Source organism: Rhamphochromis sp. 'chilingali' (assembly GCF_963969265.1).
Source record: "Rhamphochromis sp. 'chilingali' genome assembly, chromosome: 20".
NCBI classification, from domain to species: Eukaryota; Metazoa; Chordata; class Actinopteri; order Cichliformes; family Cichlidae; genus Rhamphochromis; species Rhamphochromis sp. 'chilingali'.
The window spans coordinates 4219284-4235913 of record NC_137947.1 but is presented as its reverse complement, the minus strand read 5'-3'; the positions used below and the strand labels follow the sequence as shown (position 1 = coordinate 4235913).

The 16630-nt window shown below is 43.7% G+C and overlaps 1 protein-coding gene across 2 annotated transcripts in view; it reads left to right on the top strand.

Annotated features, from left to right (window-relative positions):
- Positions 1 to 16630, top strand: part of rims1a (regulating synaptic membrane exocytosis 1a) — a 123940-nt gene that overhangs the window by 74067 nt on the left and 33243 nt on the right. For both annotated transcript variants that reach the window (XM_080869341.1, XM_080869340.1), the window contains exons 7-9: positions 10277 to 10317; positions 11652 to 11765; positions 11896 to 11995. In XM_080869341.1, the coding sequence (XP_080725467.1) occupies positions 10277 to 10317; positions 11652 to 11765; positions 11896 to 11995 (255 nt within the window). The remainder of the gene's footprint in view (positions 1 to 10276; positions 10318 to 11651; positions 11766 to 11895; positions 11996 to 16630) is intronic.

Genomic DNA, 16630 nt, shown 5'->3' with positions numbered 1-16630 from the left:
TGTGATGGGGGCAGTTTGACCCCAGTTAATCCCAGGCTTGACCTTCTGTGGCTTTGCATAGCCAACTATGTCCCCAAGCCTGAGCACACACAACTGTTTACACTCTAACCTTGTCATGTCCAAGCTGGGTTATGTCACTTCACTACTAACCATTCCAAGGCATTTGGACTGGCTGCTATGTATCCGACTGTGTTAAAAATAATACAAGCCATAAATAAATATACACAGCTGGAAGGAAGTCATATTTTTCACTGTTTAGCAGCTTGTAACCAGTGCTACAAAAGCATTGCTTGAGTTAAATATGACCAGTCTCATATTTCAGAGCTGCTGTTTTTCTATCACTTCCTGGGAGTCCCATTCTTGCCACTTGTCCTGTGGGCTCTGTCATTTCAAAACGCATCAAGAAATTTGCGTAGAGAGCAAACTCCTCTCACAAACTTACCTGAATTTTAGTCCAGAGGATCGTAGCTGGTGATGAGAGTTGGGTCCTTAGGTAGTTAGTAGCTAGTCATAAATAGCAGTTAGATAGCAGTTTGACCCTTTGAGACATGTACTGTAACAGCAAGCTTAAGTAATGTCATTCAGCTAAGTGATAACGTAAGGATGCATGGATTTTCTAAAAAGGTTTTTGGGCCTTTAAAGATCACTCGTGACTCTTAGAGTTCACCTCTCTTTTCCTCATCTCATCTAATAATAATTAACAGAACCCAACAATCACACTGATTGTATTCTCATGCTACATTAAATTTTATTTTCACTGGAAACCAACAAAAGTGTGGAGCATTCTGTGGAGCAAAGGGTAGAGCGCCAGCCTGGACCCACACCAGCCGCTGTGACATTCATCATGTGGAGGTTTAGGATGAGAGTGTGCTGTCAGGCCAGGTTTTAAACACATTGGTGTGGCAGCAATTCGCTGCTTCCTTTTTTAGCTCGAGACTGAGACCAGGTCAGCGCCAAGATGTGGTTGCTGGCAGCTAAGGAGCATCCAGGCATGTAAATCATTGTAAATTCGGGGCACAGTAGATCTGTGCAAGTATTGTCCTACATACAAACATGCGCTACCAACTCACACTCTCAATGGAAGAAAGGGAAACATGATACAAACACTTGAGAATTCTGTCAGGCAGTATTTAATCTATTGCATTTTAGATTAATTTGTTTTATTTGGATTTTATAGAGATGTAAATAAAGGCAGACTTATTGATTATAGTCGAGTTTGCCAGATAAAATAACTGATGCTGGCAGGTTTTATCAGCTACAGTTAAAAGCTAACTAATAGTTACTCTGTGTGCTGGTGTTCCACTAGTCTTGTTATAAACGTGAACCTTGTGAAAAGGTCCTTTATGTACTCAATGTCTGCATGTAGTGTCCTTGTACCAGGCACCAGACAGAAATAAACTAACAGCCCCTTTGCTGTAGAGCTAGCTAGCCCTGTGTAAGATGTAGGCTAAGATAAACAAGTAAAATCATGTTCTAGCATAACTTGTTTAGCATAGATACGTATTTGTGTTTTTGAAAATGTAATCTGTTTAAACAGTAGCCTTTTAGGGCTACAAAATTAAAAAGGAGTTTTGTCTCTTTGTCGTTAAAGTTAAATGGAGTTACTGAAGTGTAGAGCTAAAATTAGCTTCAGTTCCGACGCAGCCAGAAGTTAAAAAAATAATTTTTAACCACATGATCACGGATTAGTTTAAATTACTACATATTGGTAAATGTAAGAGAATTTCTTTTATCTTTCTGTGTTTAATAACCTTTAACAGGTACTGATAAATGCACAACATTGGTACTTGTTTGATTTTTACTGACTTTTGAGTGATAGGGTAAGTACTGTCAAGTAGTTGGTACTTGACATAAACAATCATAAACAATAGATGGTACTCATACAGTGTAGGGTATTTCCATGTTATGTATTCAGAATACGTTAGAGTAACGTATTCTGAGTACTTTGGATTACTTAATATATTATCATGCTTTTTACAACTACATGAATGTACTATTTCTGTGTGATTTATTACTATTAAGGTTACTCGCCATACCAATACCAACTAGATTTTTAAATCTTAATATAAAATGAGTAACAGTAGGGTGGACATTAGGTAAGGCTGCACTTTTTGCAGCGATCTCGTATAGAAAACTATTCCGCGTGTATATAAAACAGGTCCACAGCTCTGAACAGTAGTAAAGGGACTTCTGAGTGATACATTGGATTCTGTGTCGGGCTCATAGCCGAAAACTAGCTTTACTTTGTTGTCTGGGTCAACTTTGCTAGCGAGAGACAGAGAGAGGCTGCTCCAACTGAACTTATTGTTTCGAGTCCTCAAGTGGCCATCTGGGTCTCTCTTCAAAAGCAAGGCAATCTCTAATCCTTACAAATGTAAAAAAGTAATTATAACTTACTATTAGAGGGTGTATCTGTATCCCTGTGTTGGTGTTGTTCTTGTATTTTCGTAATAATGTTTGTCCATGATCAGCATTACAACTGACCAATCACGTTGTTGTGATGTTATAGCATCGCAATAAAAAAAGCCTGTGGTTATGTAAAACTTTCTTCTGGAATAAATGGTAAGCATTGCAAGTGTTTTCTTTATTAATTTATGCAACATAATAAATATGTTATTAAGTTAGGTTTGTTGTTTTAGGCAAATTTAGGCTACTCATGTTGGTTTGCTAGTGATAGTTAAAAAGAATTGGCTGACTCCTGCTAGCTGAATGCTCAGAAAATGTAATTGCTGAGTTGTAATACTGATCCTGGACCAATTAATGCTCTATTAGAGATAGTAAGCTAGCTAGCTGTGCATGGTAACACTTGCAGCTTCCAAATGCTTTTGCTCCTCTTTGTTTGGTTTTAAGAACACTGTAAAAACAAAATGCCAAAGTCTTGTTGAGCTGTGACCGGATAAATTCGGTTCCCGTGGTTTTGGTCAAACTGCAGGTTCTTCTTTATAGAGAATACATTTTATTTAGGCCATGTGGCCAAGGCTTTTCCTGCATAAGCAAAGAATTTTTAGCCACAGTCAAAGTAAAATCACCAGAAATGTCATAAAATTAACACACGGTAACTATTTGCCTGTTAATTTCATGGACAAACCTTATGTGTGGATTCACCCTCCACAAAGGCTCCTTGTAGGCCATGAAACATTGATGGGTTTCTGTAAATATTCTATTATTAGGATTGTAAAGGTTTATTTTTAAAGGGCTTATTTCACACTGTCTCTTTTAGGAAACGTGAAAAATATTATTTGTTGTTAAAGTCCCATTCCAAGTTGTGTTCAAAACCGTGTCCTGAGCCCGTAGTGGAGTTTTCTCTTTCTTTGTTGCCATTAAAAGTGCCGAAACACAAAAACAATACACACTCGCAGCCATGTGGCTCACCCACTGCATGAAACTATGTTCACGCTCAAATTATGAAACTAAGAACTGGGTTGAGCATTTGCTTTAAGATTACATAATATCACTATAAGTTGTCCCAAGCCATTAACCTCATAGCTTCCCCGGCTCCTAGGAATGCTCGGCTCTGTTTTACTCTGTGTCATAACAGTGTCGTCCAGGTCCTGCGCACAGTGCAGCACTGCCCTGCAGCCCGTGTGTACAGGCTTTGGATTTTGGTCTACGTCACGAGCTAGAGCTAAACACAGTCTTAGGAATAAATTAATAATTAATTAATAGAAAAGGAGATTGGGCATTTCAGGCAGTGGCACCGAGGTTGTGGAATTCTCTTCCACTGTCTTTATGTTGTATAGCCTCCATTAACTCCATCACAAAGCAGCTGAGCCCATGTTTATACAGACTATGTTTTATTCTGTGGCTTTAAATTGTTATGATATGTTATGCTTTTATTTCTTGTGTTTTATTGTGAAGCACTTTATGGCTTTTTATCTGTGAAAAGTGTCACGGTCTCGCTGGCAGACCGTGGGGATGTGGGGAAAGGAGGACCCAAAATGCAGGACTCTACAGTGCAACAGTGTTTATTTACAGTGGTGACAATCCGAACAACAATAAATCCCCCCGTGCGATCCCAACTCCCGTTCCGTGTCTTCTCCTTTATCCCGTGCTCCGTGCTCTGTCTCCGTTCCCTGTGTACTCTCCGTGTGCTGCCTCCTGGTCGCCACAATTCCTCCTGAGGAAACACGCATACCAAAGGCAGCCGTGAGTACAAAACCTAACAGTAGACTTGCACTAACCTTGCACAATACACTTAAGACTGAACTCTCTGCCCCCCTCTCACGGACAATAACCATATCCAACTTCTTAATAGCAATGAACTGGTCTGCATTGGTGCATCATATCTTTATTCTCTTCCCCCTCCTGCCCCCCCCCCCTCTTTCTTAAACAGATAACTATCATATCTGATATCATATCTCACAGTACAATAATATTGAATGGGTTGCATTGTTGTATTTTGTCATGTTTCTCAGGTCTTTGTCTGAATTTCTACGAACATTATTGCTAAGGATTGTCTTATTGCATTGGAGTCACACTGGGTTAAATATGTACACTTGGGTTTTAAGGGGTATTTATTATTTTCTTCTTTTTTTTTGGGTTGTATGGAAGCCCCAAACGCAATTTCATTGTTCTTGACAATGACAATAAATAAATAAATACTAAATACTGAAGTCACTCAACGATCCAGCGTCGAGGAGCTCTCAGCCACACTGTTTTGAAGCTCCTCTGACGAGGCTTGATCGGCGCCAGGTGTGTGTGGATTCCTGGGTGGGACCGGTCAGCTGGCAGGGCCACACCCACCAGGCCTAAAAGTGCCTGCCACGACCGCACCCTCACATACACAAGCACACACCCCTAAACACCTGACAGTACACCAACACGGAAAAACAGGACAGCAGACACAACCATAATAACAACAACCACAATAATGATGATAATAATAATAATAATAACTACAATAGTAGTCCACACTGCTCACGGACCCCGAATCCCTGGAACTGGGTCCGTGACAGTACCCCCCCTCTAATCCCCTATCCCCCCCTATGGGCAGGGATAGCTCAGGGCAGGGATAGCTCAGTAGGTAAAGTGGTCGCCCCATGATCGGAAGGTCGGCGGTTCGAATCCACTTAACGGCTACCCTGAGGTACCCCTGAGCAAGGTACCGTCCCTACACACTGCTCCCCGGGCGCCTGCTTAGTGGGCTGCCCACTGCTTCACTGAGTGAATGGGTCAAATGCAGAGAAAAACAAGTAATTTCCCCATGGGGATCAATAAAGTATCCATTATTATTATTATTATTAAGGGTCGGCACCCGACGACCCAAAAACAAAAACAAAACAAAAACCACAGTACAACCAACCCCGGGCGGGCGGCGGGGGGTCCCGGACGGAGGGCCCCAAAACCCCAGTTCAAATGTCCAACCACTGCCATGGTGGGAACAACAGTTCTTGCGGCCGACCCAGTGGACCGCAAGCAGGCAAAACCCGCTACGGGTCAGGCAGTGGTGGGAAAACAGTTCGGGCGGCCTACCTCCAACCCCATGATGGAAGCGGAACGCTTCAGGCGGCCTGCCACGGATCCGGTGGTGGCGGCGCTGCTCCTCCGGCGGCCTGCCACGGGTCCGGTGGCGGCGGAACGGTTCTGGTGGCCTGCCACGGGTCCGGTGGCGGCAGCGCTGCTCCTCCGGCGGCCTGCCACGGGTCCGGTGGCGGCGGAACGGTTCTGGTGGCCTGCCACGGGTCCGATGGCAACGTCGCTGCTCCGGTGAGCAACAGCGAGGCGTGGCACATGGTCTATGACGCGCCAGTCGCTGACGTGGACGCACTGGACGTGGATGGCGTGGAGGCCGCGCTAGACGTGGAGGTCCCTCCGGTTCGCTGACCTCCGGCTGAGCGGGCCCCTCCTCGGCTGGCAGCGAGAGCCCCTCCTCGGCTGGCAGCGCCGGTTGTTCCTTCCGCTCGCCGAGCTCCTCTGCTGCTCCGGCTCGGGCATGCTGAGCTGCTCCGGCTCGGGCATGCTGAGCTCCACAGCTGGCGACGCGGGCTCCTCCCGCTCGCTGAGCTCCTGCTCGGGCATGCTGAGCTCCTCCGGCTCGCTGAGCTGCTCCTGCTCGCTGAGCTGCTCCTGCTCGGGCATGCTGAGCTCCTCCGGCTCGCTGAGCTCCTCCCGCTCGCTGAGCTCCTGCTCGGGCTCGCTGAGCTGCTCCTGCTCGCTGAGCTGCTCCTGCTCGCTGAGCTCCACAGCTGGCGACGCGCGCTCCTCCCGCTCGCTGAGCTCCTGCTCGGGCATGCTGAGCTCCTCCGGCTCGCTGAGCTCCACAGCTGGCGACGCGGGCTCCTCCCGCTCGCTGAGCTCCTGCTCGGGCATCCTGAGCTCCTCCCGCTCGCTGAGCTCCTGCTCGGGCATGCTGAGCTCCTCCGGCTCGCTGAGCTGCTCCTGCTCGCTGAGCTCCTCCTGCTCGGGCATGCTGAGCTCCTCCGGCTCGCTGAGCTCCTCCTGCTCGGGCATGCTGAGCTCCTCCGGCTCGCTGAGCTCCTCCTGCTCGCTGAGCTCCTCCGGCTCGCTGAGCTCCTCCGGCTCGCTGAGCTCCACAGCTGGCGACGCGGGCTCCTCCTGCTCGCTGAGCTCCCGCTCGGGCATGCTGAGCTCCTCCGGCTCGCTGAGTTCCACAGCTGGCGACGCGGGCTCCTCCCGCTCGCTGAGCCGCTCCTCCGGCTGCGACGCGGGTATAGATGGTCGTTGATCCGGAGGTGAAGATGGCGATGCGGAAGCTGCAGGTGGCGAAGATGACGGTCGAGCGGGTGATGTGGATGGTGAAGTCGAGAGTTCTGCGGTCGCTGCAGTCTGATGGGACGCTGGTGGAGAAGTAGCTGCAAAGGGCGGAGGTGATAATGGTGCGGCAGCTACTCGTGGTAGACTGGACAGCGATGTAGAAACAACAGGCGGGTGACATAATGGCAGGGTAGTTCCAGCAGGCATATCAGCCTCCAACTGAGGATGAAGACGAGAGGCTGACTGGACTGGCTGTGCTATGGCTACAGGCTGGGCAGCTGGCTGTGCTACGGCTACAGGCTGGGCAGCTGGCTGTGCTACGGCTACAGGCTGGGCAGCTGGCTGTGCTACGGCTACAGGCTGGGCAGCTGGCTGTGCTACGAGGTTAGCTTTCACACAGTCCCGTGAATAAACAGATGAGGTGAATGAAGATGAATTGTCCATATGACTCACCACAGCCGGCTGTTGGAAAGTTTTAGAGTCTGACTGCGGTGAGGCACGCCGGCGGCGCAAGCGTCGCTTCTTTAACGATGCTGGGGCCAGCGTATCAGGCTGAGGTTCCACCAGCCGGCCGGACAGGAGAGCAGCTGTGTGATTTTGAGCTGCCGGTCCTTGGTCTGCTGACTCAGCAGGTGCCGCAGAGGTGAGTGGAGATGTGGTGAGGTGCAGAGGGCGTGTGAAACGTTTCCCCCGCAATGGAGGGTCCAACAAACGAGCTGCAAGCGACGGCGGGGAGGCTATCAGCCTATGAAAAAAGAAATAGGCAGCAAGGGCTCCCAGAGAGGTTGCCATATCCTCCTCGCCCGGACAGCCCAAACCAAACAGCTCAAAACAGGAACTTTCCCTCAGCGTGGTTATAATCGAAATTAGTCTCTTAATGTCCAAAAAGCTCACAGATGAGGTGATTGATGATAAGAAGGAATCAAAAAATACGACCTGTAAGTGTCTCTGATGTGGATCTGCCGCCTGGATAATGCTCCGACAGTATTTCCAGAGCTGGGCGAGCAATTCCTCCTGTGAGACGGTCCTTGAGTCCGCTGGGCCCATAATGGCTGGATCGTTCTGTCACGGTCTCGCTGGCAGACCGTGGGGATGTGGGGAAAGGAGGACCCAAAATGCAGGACTCTACAGTGCAACAGTGTTTATTTACAGTGGTGACAATCCGAACAACAATAAATCCCCCCGTGCGATCCCAACTCCCGTTCCGTGTCTTCTCCTTTATCCTGTGCTCCGTGCTCTGTCTCCGTTCCCTGTGTACTCTCCGTGTGCTGCCTCCTGGTCGCCACAATTCCTCCTGAGGAAACACGCATACCAAAGGCAGCCGTGAGTACAAAACCTAACAGTAGACTTGCACTAACCTTGCACAATACACTTAAGACTGACAGGAAGTCACTCAACGATCCAGCGTCGAGGAGCTCTCAGCCACACTGTTTTGAAGCTCCTCTGACGAGGCTTGATCGGCGCCAGGTGTGTGTGGATTCCTGGGTGGGACCGGTCAGCTGGCAGGGCCACACCCACCAGGCCTAAAAGTGCCTGCCACGACCGCACCCTCACATACACAAGCACACACCCCTAAACACCTGACAGTACACCAACACGGAAAAACAGGACAGCAGACACAACCATAATAACAACAACCACAATAATGATAATAATAATAATAATAATAATAATAATAATAACTACAATAGTAGTCCACACTGCTCATGGACCCCGAATCCCTGGAACTGGGTCCGTGACAAAAAGTGCTATAAAATTCCTTTTTAACCTACTCACTCGCTGATTTTTGGTTCAAAGTTACTTTTGTAATTATTATCCACAAAGTATAAGAAAAACCCAGCTGCCTTTCCTGATATTTATTTTTAGTCCTTTTCTTAAAGAGGTTTTGCCTTAGGAGGCTACCACTGTAAATCTGAATATGTAAATGACTTGCCTGCGTAAACAAAGGTGACGCTGACGTGCTACGTCTACTTGTGGTATAGATAAAAGTATGGCTGAGCCTAGTTTGATTTCAGCTGATATCTCTTCAACAAAATATATCGATTTTTTGGGGCATAAAGCTATGTCGGTTATTTTTCTAAAACCTGTTGATGCCTTAGATTTGTTTTGGAAGATTTATAAATTTATTTACAAAAAATGACCTTTAAAGTCTGTGTTTATTAATTTGAAATAACATTTTGCATTTCAGTTTTAAGTGATTCTGCAATTTACATTTTAAAGACACAAAGAAAACATTAATCATTAATTACTCATTTTAATAACTTTATTCTTACTTTTGTGCTCAGTTTCTTGCACTGTATACTTTTGAAAAGCACTTGAATGAATATTTAAATAGCTTTAATTTTAGCATTTATTTAGCTCACTTTTGTCAAGTTCCATAACGATATCTTTGCATTTAACCCTCAATGTCTCGTGTATCATGATTGATACATACAGGGTTTGAGAGTTTTTAAGACTACATCAGTTCACTTCAGTTTTTATTATACAGCACCAAATCATAGCAACATTTTCTAAGGCATAGACCTACAATCATATAAAGACAACAGAGGACAGACCAACAATTGTATGACCCCCTCTGAGCAAGCACTTTGGCGACAGTGGGAAGGAAAAACTCCCCTTTAACAGGAAGAAACCTCCAGCAGAACCAGGTGCACGCAAGGGTGGTTCATCTGCTGCGACCGGTTGGACTCCCCAGAAAAAAAAGTAAATTGCACGATACATTTTTAAGCAATAAATTGCAAAAAATTTTGGGTGTAGAAAAAGTGCAAAATATGTGCAAATAATATTTAATTTTTATAATTTTGTCAGAACGGTCAATAAATGCTCCATGTTAAAAGACAATAGAACTTTCTGGAAATTATTTTGTGATTTAGACTTTAACAATATTAACTTTTATGATGTATAGCAGCTTTAAAACTGATCGTTAGTATTATTATCACTTAATAAGTGAATCAATTTAGTGGTTATCAAAACATATTTATTAACACATATAATTTATTACCACATATCTATATTTGTTTCATTGGCTCAACCTATGCCCGATACCTAAATAATGTGAGAAAATATCTGTTATTGACACGCTTGTGCTTGTATTTGGCCTTACATTGTGGCATTACCCCTGGAGGAGATCAATAACACCTAATCTCTGAAGTGTCTTGGATGGATTTAAAGTGTTTTAAAAGGCTTAACCATCCGTTGGTGTCATCGCTGCCTCAGTGGAAAACTTTTTAGGCCACCTGCTGCCGTGGTGATACATTTCTAATTCCAGCCCAGGCTTGAATTTTCAATAAACTTAAGCCTCCCCATTGTAAACAAGTACCTCCTGAAGAGCCCCCAAATTTGGCTGAGCTGTGTGTGTGAGGACTCCTGGTATGTGCTGTGTATACAGGGTGTGTGTGTGTGTGTGTGTGTGTGTGTGTGTGTGTGTGTGTGTGTGTGTGTGTGTGTGTGTGTGTGTGTGTGTGCGCGTGCGCGAAGAAGAAGAAGGAGATATAAGGGAGGTCATTGTTTCCTCTGCGACTTCCACATCTATCCAGCTGATCTGATCTCTCTTCTCTTGCAGGCGACTGGGAATGCTACCCACATGACCCCACTGTGTGGCATGTAAGTCAGTGTTTTTCCTTCTGATTAATATTTTTTCATACATTAAAGCTAGTTTTGAGAATCAGCATGAAGTTGTTCAGGTGTTATTGTTGTATTTTAATTAAAGTCCCAAGTGTGTAAACATTTATGTGGATGTACTGGAGTACCAAATAGTGCCAAATGGAGTGTTTGTCTCTTTACAGTCTGATCCTCCTGTCTTACCACAAAGTTTGTTTTTTCAATTTTTCTGAAGAATCTATTAATGTAAAACACATGATGTCTTATGGTTATTGACTATGGTTACTTTACTGTTGTGAAGTACATGGATAGTATGTTTATGTTGTTAAAGACCGTGGTGGTGACCATTGACTTAAAAACCCTGGTTTAAAATCAATCATTGTGGGCTGAGTCTAGAGAGGTCATGTTATATATGGTACATATCCATGCCAAAACAATGATGCTATAATTACAAAGGCAGATACTGACTTTGAATTATTTGAATTAATACACTCAGCTCAGCTGTCTGATCTGGGCTGTGTGGCAGCTAACTGAGAGTGATAAATAATTTATGAAGTTTTAAATAGTCCAATATGGGCTTACAGCTCTTGTTATGGTACCTAAAATTATTAAAACATTAAGTGTAGTATGATTTCTTCTTGTACCTGTGGGAGAGTTACACTCATTATCTTTATAGCTGCACTGCAATGAGTCAGTCCTGCTGTATCGAGGCTTCTTAGAGCAGAGCTAAATGCAGTCTGTGTACTGTGGCCAGTAGAAGTCCAGTCAGTAAGATAAAAATCCAAAAGAAATCCTGGTTTATCAGAGCTCGCATCTTTTACAGCTACAGTATAGACAGAAATTCAGCCTGTTACAAAAATAAGGCAAAACGTATGCTTCCTGTTTTGGATTTTGGAGTGGCCTTCAAGCCTTGTCCATTAAACACTTATCAGTGTAGTACATGAATCCAGAATGAAAATTGGTAATCAAAGTTTTTAAAAATGAAAATAAAAAACTGATTTCAGTCTCACAGTTTTACAGTAAGTACTGAGTTGAAGCTAGGAGGTAATTATCTTGGTTAAGCTTACCATTCAGACCCTAGCTCTATGAGTAGTATCCACTTTTCTCTTAGAAACAACTTTTAGGAAACAAGACTTTTGTGCACTTAAAATTTGAATTGAAAAGCCAGATCTTATGTCTTTTAAAGCTACCTCTGTAATCAGTTAAAATTATTGATAGTTTTCAAAGTGTTTTGTCAAAGTATATATGAAGTAAATACCAGTGAGTGTGCATATTTGTGAATGTGTCTGAGTGTCACTTTGCTCATTTTTATTACCATTTCCTGTGTCCTGCTGCAGCATCCTGTAACCTGGCAGCCATCCAAGGAGGGAGACCATCTGATTGGACGGATCACCCTCAGCAAGAGAACTGCTGCCATGCCGAAAGAAGCTGGCGCTTTACTGGGGTTAAAGGTCAGAGGTCACACAGACATGCAAACAGTTTCTTAAATTATTTTTCTGTCTATTAATTCTAACTGAGCCATCCTGTGTTGTCCACTTGTCAGATATTTCTCACTAACTGTTGCTGTCTGCTTCTCTTCAGGTGGTGGGAGGCAGAGTAACAGAGTCAGGGAGATTAGGAGCCTTCATCACCAAGGTTAAGAAGGGAAGCCTAGCTGATGTGGTGGGACATCTGAGAGCAGGTATCCACTAAATTGGCACAGTAGCCTCTCACAAATGCTGGGAAGTAATAATCAGTCAAATGTAAGGTCTTTATAAACATCGAAATGTCCTAACTACGATTGTTTAATAAGCTTTGTCACATAGAGAGTCTTATTGTATGTCTTGCAATAGATGATATAAGAAAAATCTTTTTTTTACCTGATACCCTGACACTTATCTTGCCTAACAAAGTGAAAATGTAGTTGTTCTTATCATAACTGATGCGCTGTACGTTCTGACGACCTCGTCTATTCAGCTGCTGCATGCTGCAGGTTGTCTTTTCTTTTTCGCTAGTGTGTTTAGAAGAGCTAGTATCTTTTTGTTTTGTGTTGCAGGTGCTTGGTGTGGTGTAGTTGTGTCATCAGTGATTGGGAACACCTGGGCTTAGTGTTCCTGTGATCCTTAACTCCATATGCTGCAGACCTTTTTGCTTTTCTAGTGTAGCGGTTTACACATTTGGCTAACAGGCAAAAGGTTCCTAGTTTGATTTAGTCACAAATCCCTTTGAGGGTTGTGTCAGGAAGGGCATCCAGTGTAAAAAAAAAAAAATCAAACATGCAAAGCTACCCATTGTGGCAACTCCTTGGGGGATCAGCCAAAATTAGCTGTTCTACCTAAATAATATTTCGCACACCACACTAGCACAAAATATGCTATCACTGACTCATTGATTGACATATACCATTTTTTCCCCTTTGGTTACTTTATGTAGTTTTGCAAAAAGAACAATTCTATTCATTTACTTGACTAATGGTGTAACGTCCCATTAATTATCATGGGTTTTGAACCAGTCTTTACAAGTTGGGCCTTGGTCTTTGATAATTTCCCAATTAGCTGGCGTTTACGGGTTTGTCCTTCCACCTGATTGATTAAGGGTGAGAAAAATTTATGTTGTTTGGAACAGTCATGGTTTTGCCTGACCAAAGAAACATGTGTTGATGTGTAACAATTTAAATGGGAGTTTTTCTCCTGTAAGGCATAGCAGCACTGTTCCTTAGGTTGTGTTTCTTGCTAGGTTGTGTGTCAGGTTGAATGCAGTTTAACTTTTTGTCTTGGGTGCATTTCATGGGTGTGAGGTTGTTGCCAGATGCTAGTTATTTCCTTGTTCTATCCTTTTCAATTTGAAGAAGGGATGCTCGCTAGTATTACCTAGCTTTCCTACCATTTCTGAGGCTGCCGCGACCAGTTTAGAAATGGTAGGAAAGAGAATAAGCAGCCCTACCTGCAGTTTCCATGTGATGTGTTAAATAATATCAGCCTTGGGCATGCATCTTCAGAGGTAAAACCTCGAAGGGAGTTGTGTGGCAGTGATTAGGAGCAAGTCACTTGGCTATGGAATATATTGGAATATATTAGAACTTACTGCTCATGGCAAGTAACTGGGAAGCCAAATGTAATCATTAAACCTCCTTGCATCAACGTCAACTCACTGAGTTAGTGAAAGCAGCTATTTTGGGATGGTTCCTATCGTGAGGAGTTCAGGAATGATAGGAAAGGTTATAAGCGGCACTACCTGGAGTTTTTGCTTGATTTGTTGAATAATATTTGTTGTGCAGCTTCAGAGATAAAATCTCTTTAAGAGTTTTTGAGTCTTGTTGTTTTGGAAGAACACTTCAAAAAGTTGTGTCAGGAAAAAGAGCATATGAAGGCATATTGTTAAGCTCTGAAGAAAAAAAACAAGTAAATGTGTCTGCTAGACTAGCTGTTTCTTTTGAGATACCTTGTGTTGAAACACATCAAGCTACACTCCACTTGTGTTCCTTATGTGAAGAACTTCCCTGTGATGGTGCTTATTTACCGTTTACACCGGATGGTTTTATTTTCATGACAGAATACCCAATATCCTTTTCAGAAGAACCTTTTGAGCATATGCTCCTTAACTTGTGGGTCCTTTGCTTCCTTCCAAGTTGGAGCTAAAATATCTTTTTATTGTCATATGTCATATCACCAAGTTGCATATCCTTAACAACTGGTAACAACCAGGTCTGTAGTGAAAGCGACAATTTATTTCTATCTTTGAAATCCCTAAAGTGATGCAAAAATGATCAGGCTTCTAATTTTTACCTTCCAAGTTTGCCCAGTTGTTAAAACAAGTTCAGGTGCAGCACTTCCAGTCATCAGCCTATCAGCACAAAGTCAGGGCCCGTCCATCCATTCTCTTGTGCTTATCCTTGTTAGGGTCAGGGTCAGCCTATCACAGCTGTCTTAGGGCGAGAGGAAGGGTACACCCTGGACAGGTCAAAGTCAGGGTTGTTGGAGCATTTTCATCAGATGCTAAAGTCACTGTTCTTAGGCAGATTTTGGTAGAAGGGTTTTTCAATGCTTCATGTTGACAGCCAGAGAAGTTTCACAAGTGACAACTGGCTTTAGCCCCAGTGACATGGTGTTTGCCTGTTCTGTATACGGTGCTGAGGGTTTGTTGAGGGTTAAGGATGACAATGTTCCAAAAAACTAAACTGACTATGTGAATGACTTCCAGCATAGTTTATACATTCGAAGGTAGCTGGCAAAATAGAAGTTGGCTGCATCGCAAGGAATGATGAAGCTCATTTACGAAGCAGGCTGAGTGGTGCCAGTTCAGTCCTGATGATCAAGTGCTGCCTGTTGTTGGATGCTTCTTTCAGGCCAGGTCCTTCCACAGTGGTGAAGCAGATCTCACGAAAGAGTTGTTTAATTTCTACACCAGAGTTGCTTAAGAAAAGACAGCTCTGTCTGTTGAAACCACCCTTTTGTGGTTACCCAGTCACTAGTAGTAACAGAAAGGGAAAAAGTTGGTACTGGGAATTAGGCATGTGGTTGGTTTAAAGCACCAAAACGCTCATAAATGTGAATAATTTGTTAGTTCACCTAAAAGAGTTTCTGTGTGACGAGCTGGAAAAATTCCAAACGTTTATTTGCTGACACACGTTCACAAACTCACCAAATTCATTTGATGATTCATATGATTATTGATATTCCCCATTAAGCAGCACTTTTACTAGGTGTCAGCTGACAAGTGTAAGTACTTGGATGCAGAAGTCAGGTTCATACTTTAAAACAACATCATCGACCCATCATCTTCTAGCTGGCTAGCTTCTAGCTCCCTTGTTTTCTTGTCCCATTATGTGACAACACTCTCAGGTTTTGTTTAGACTCTTGGCAAGGTCAGTATCACTAAGCCTGTTGCATTTCCACTTCCATGATTGGATGACTGTATTGACCAAGTTTGATCTGCAAAGTTTATGAGTAAAGTTTATCTGTTCGAGTGATAATGGTCCTATTGATTAAAAATCTGGAATGCTACACTGTCTGTCTGGATGATGTGGTTGTATAGAATGACATTTGTGGCATTCATATGTTGTGTATTTGTTCCTTATTTAAATGTCTGTCTGCTAGGGCTGGGCGATATGACCCAAAATTCATATCTCGATATTTTTTAGCTGGATGGCGATATAAGATATATATCTCGATATATTTTTTTTAAAGCCATAAAGTAAGAACAAGAAGAGAGTTCTTAGTCAAAGCTGTGTCCCAGATGTCACACAGGCACTTTTATTAACATAGAGAAGATGTACATCAAATTTACTCAAAAAGAAATTATGAGCATTTATTAAATAATAATGCTCCATAAATAAAAGAAAACAATGTTGTTTTTGTGCATAACAAAAAGCTCACAATTGTGCAGTCAAAATGTAAACTAAAAGACGCTGAGCACAATAACAAAGACAGATTTCACAGCTGCTCTGTTCCCAACTTGTACTGCGTGACTGACAGCCTGGAGTTTGAAATCCGCTTCGCAACCACGTCTCTCAACAGGTGCCATTTATGGTCCTTATACACAGTAGGGTAATATTACGTTGAAGCACAGTACGTATCACTCCGCGAGGCTCAGCCGTAATGCTCCGACAATCCATCAAGCGGTGCAGCTCCGTAGCTTAGCAAAGTCATATTAAAACATTTTTTGACAGATTGCTGAGCGCCGTGTTCCACATAAAATCGGTTCGCGGCCATCAAGCACAACCAGAATTCATACATAAGGCGCGCTGTCAACTTTTGAGAAAATGAAAGGATTTTAGTCCGTGCAGCACCTCTAGGCTGCATGGCGTTAGCGTGGTTAGCTAGCTAACACATTGACGCCGTCCAGCCCCACGCACGGGGCGATGCGCAGTAACTCGTTAATGGAGATTTGCCGTGTCCATCTTGTCGCTTCCTGCAGGTGAAGCGATGGGGGAGGAGGGGGAGTTGTGTTCAGTGAAGGAGAGGCGAGGCCGAGTAACGTTGCGTAAAGACGAAAGTGGACGAAAGAGAGGCAAACTTGCGGCTCCACAAGTATAATTATACGTAACATAGACTATATCGATATAAAGGATATTGTCACATCTTATATCTCGTATAAAAATATATCGATATTTTTTTAAAAACTCGATATATCGCCCAGCTCTACAGTGTCTGCAGTCCGACTGAACACTGACTTGGCTAAATGTGAATTTGCTATCCATTAGTAATCTACAACGAGCATGTTGTTGGCCGGTGTCAGCTGTGGTCACAACGAGGAGTGCCAAGGGAAGGCGCTGGCCAGAGAACAAAAGAAAAAAAAAGAGCTGATGTCATTCTTAGGCATGGTCGGATATTACCAT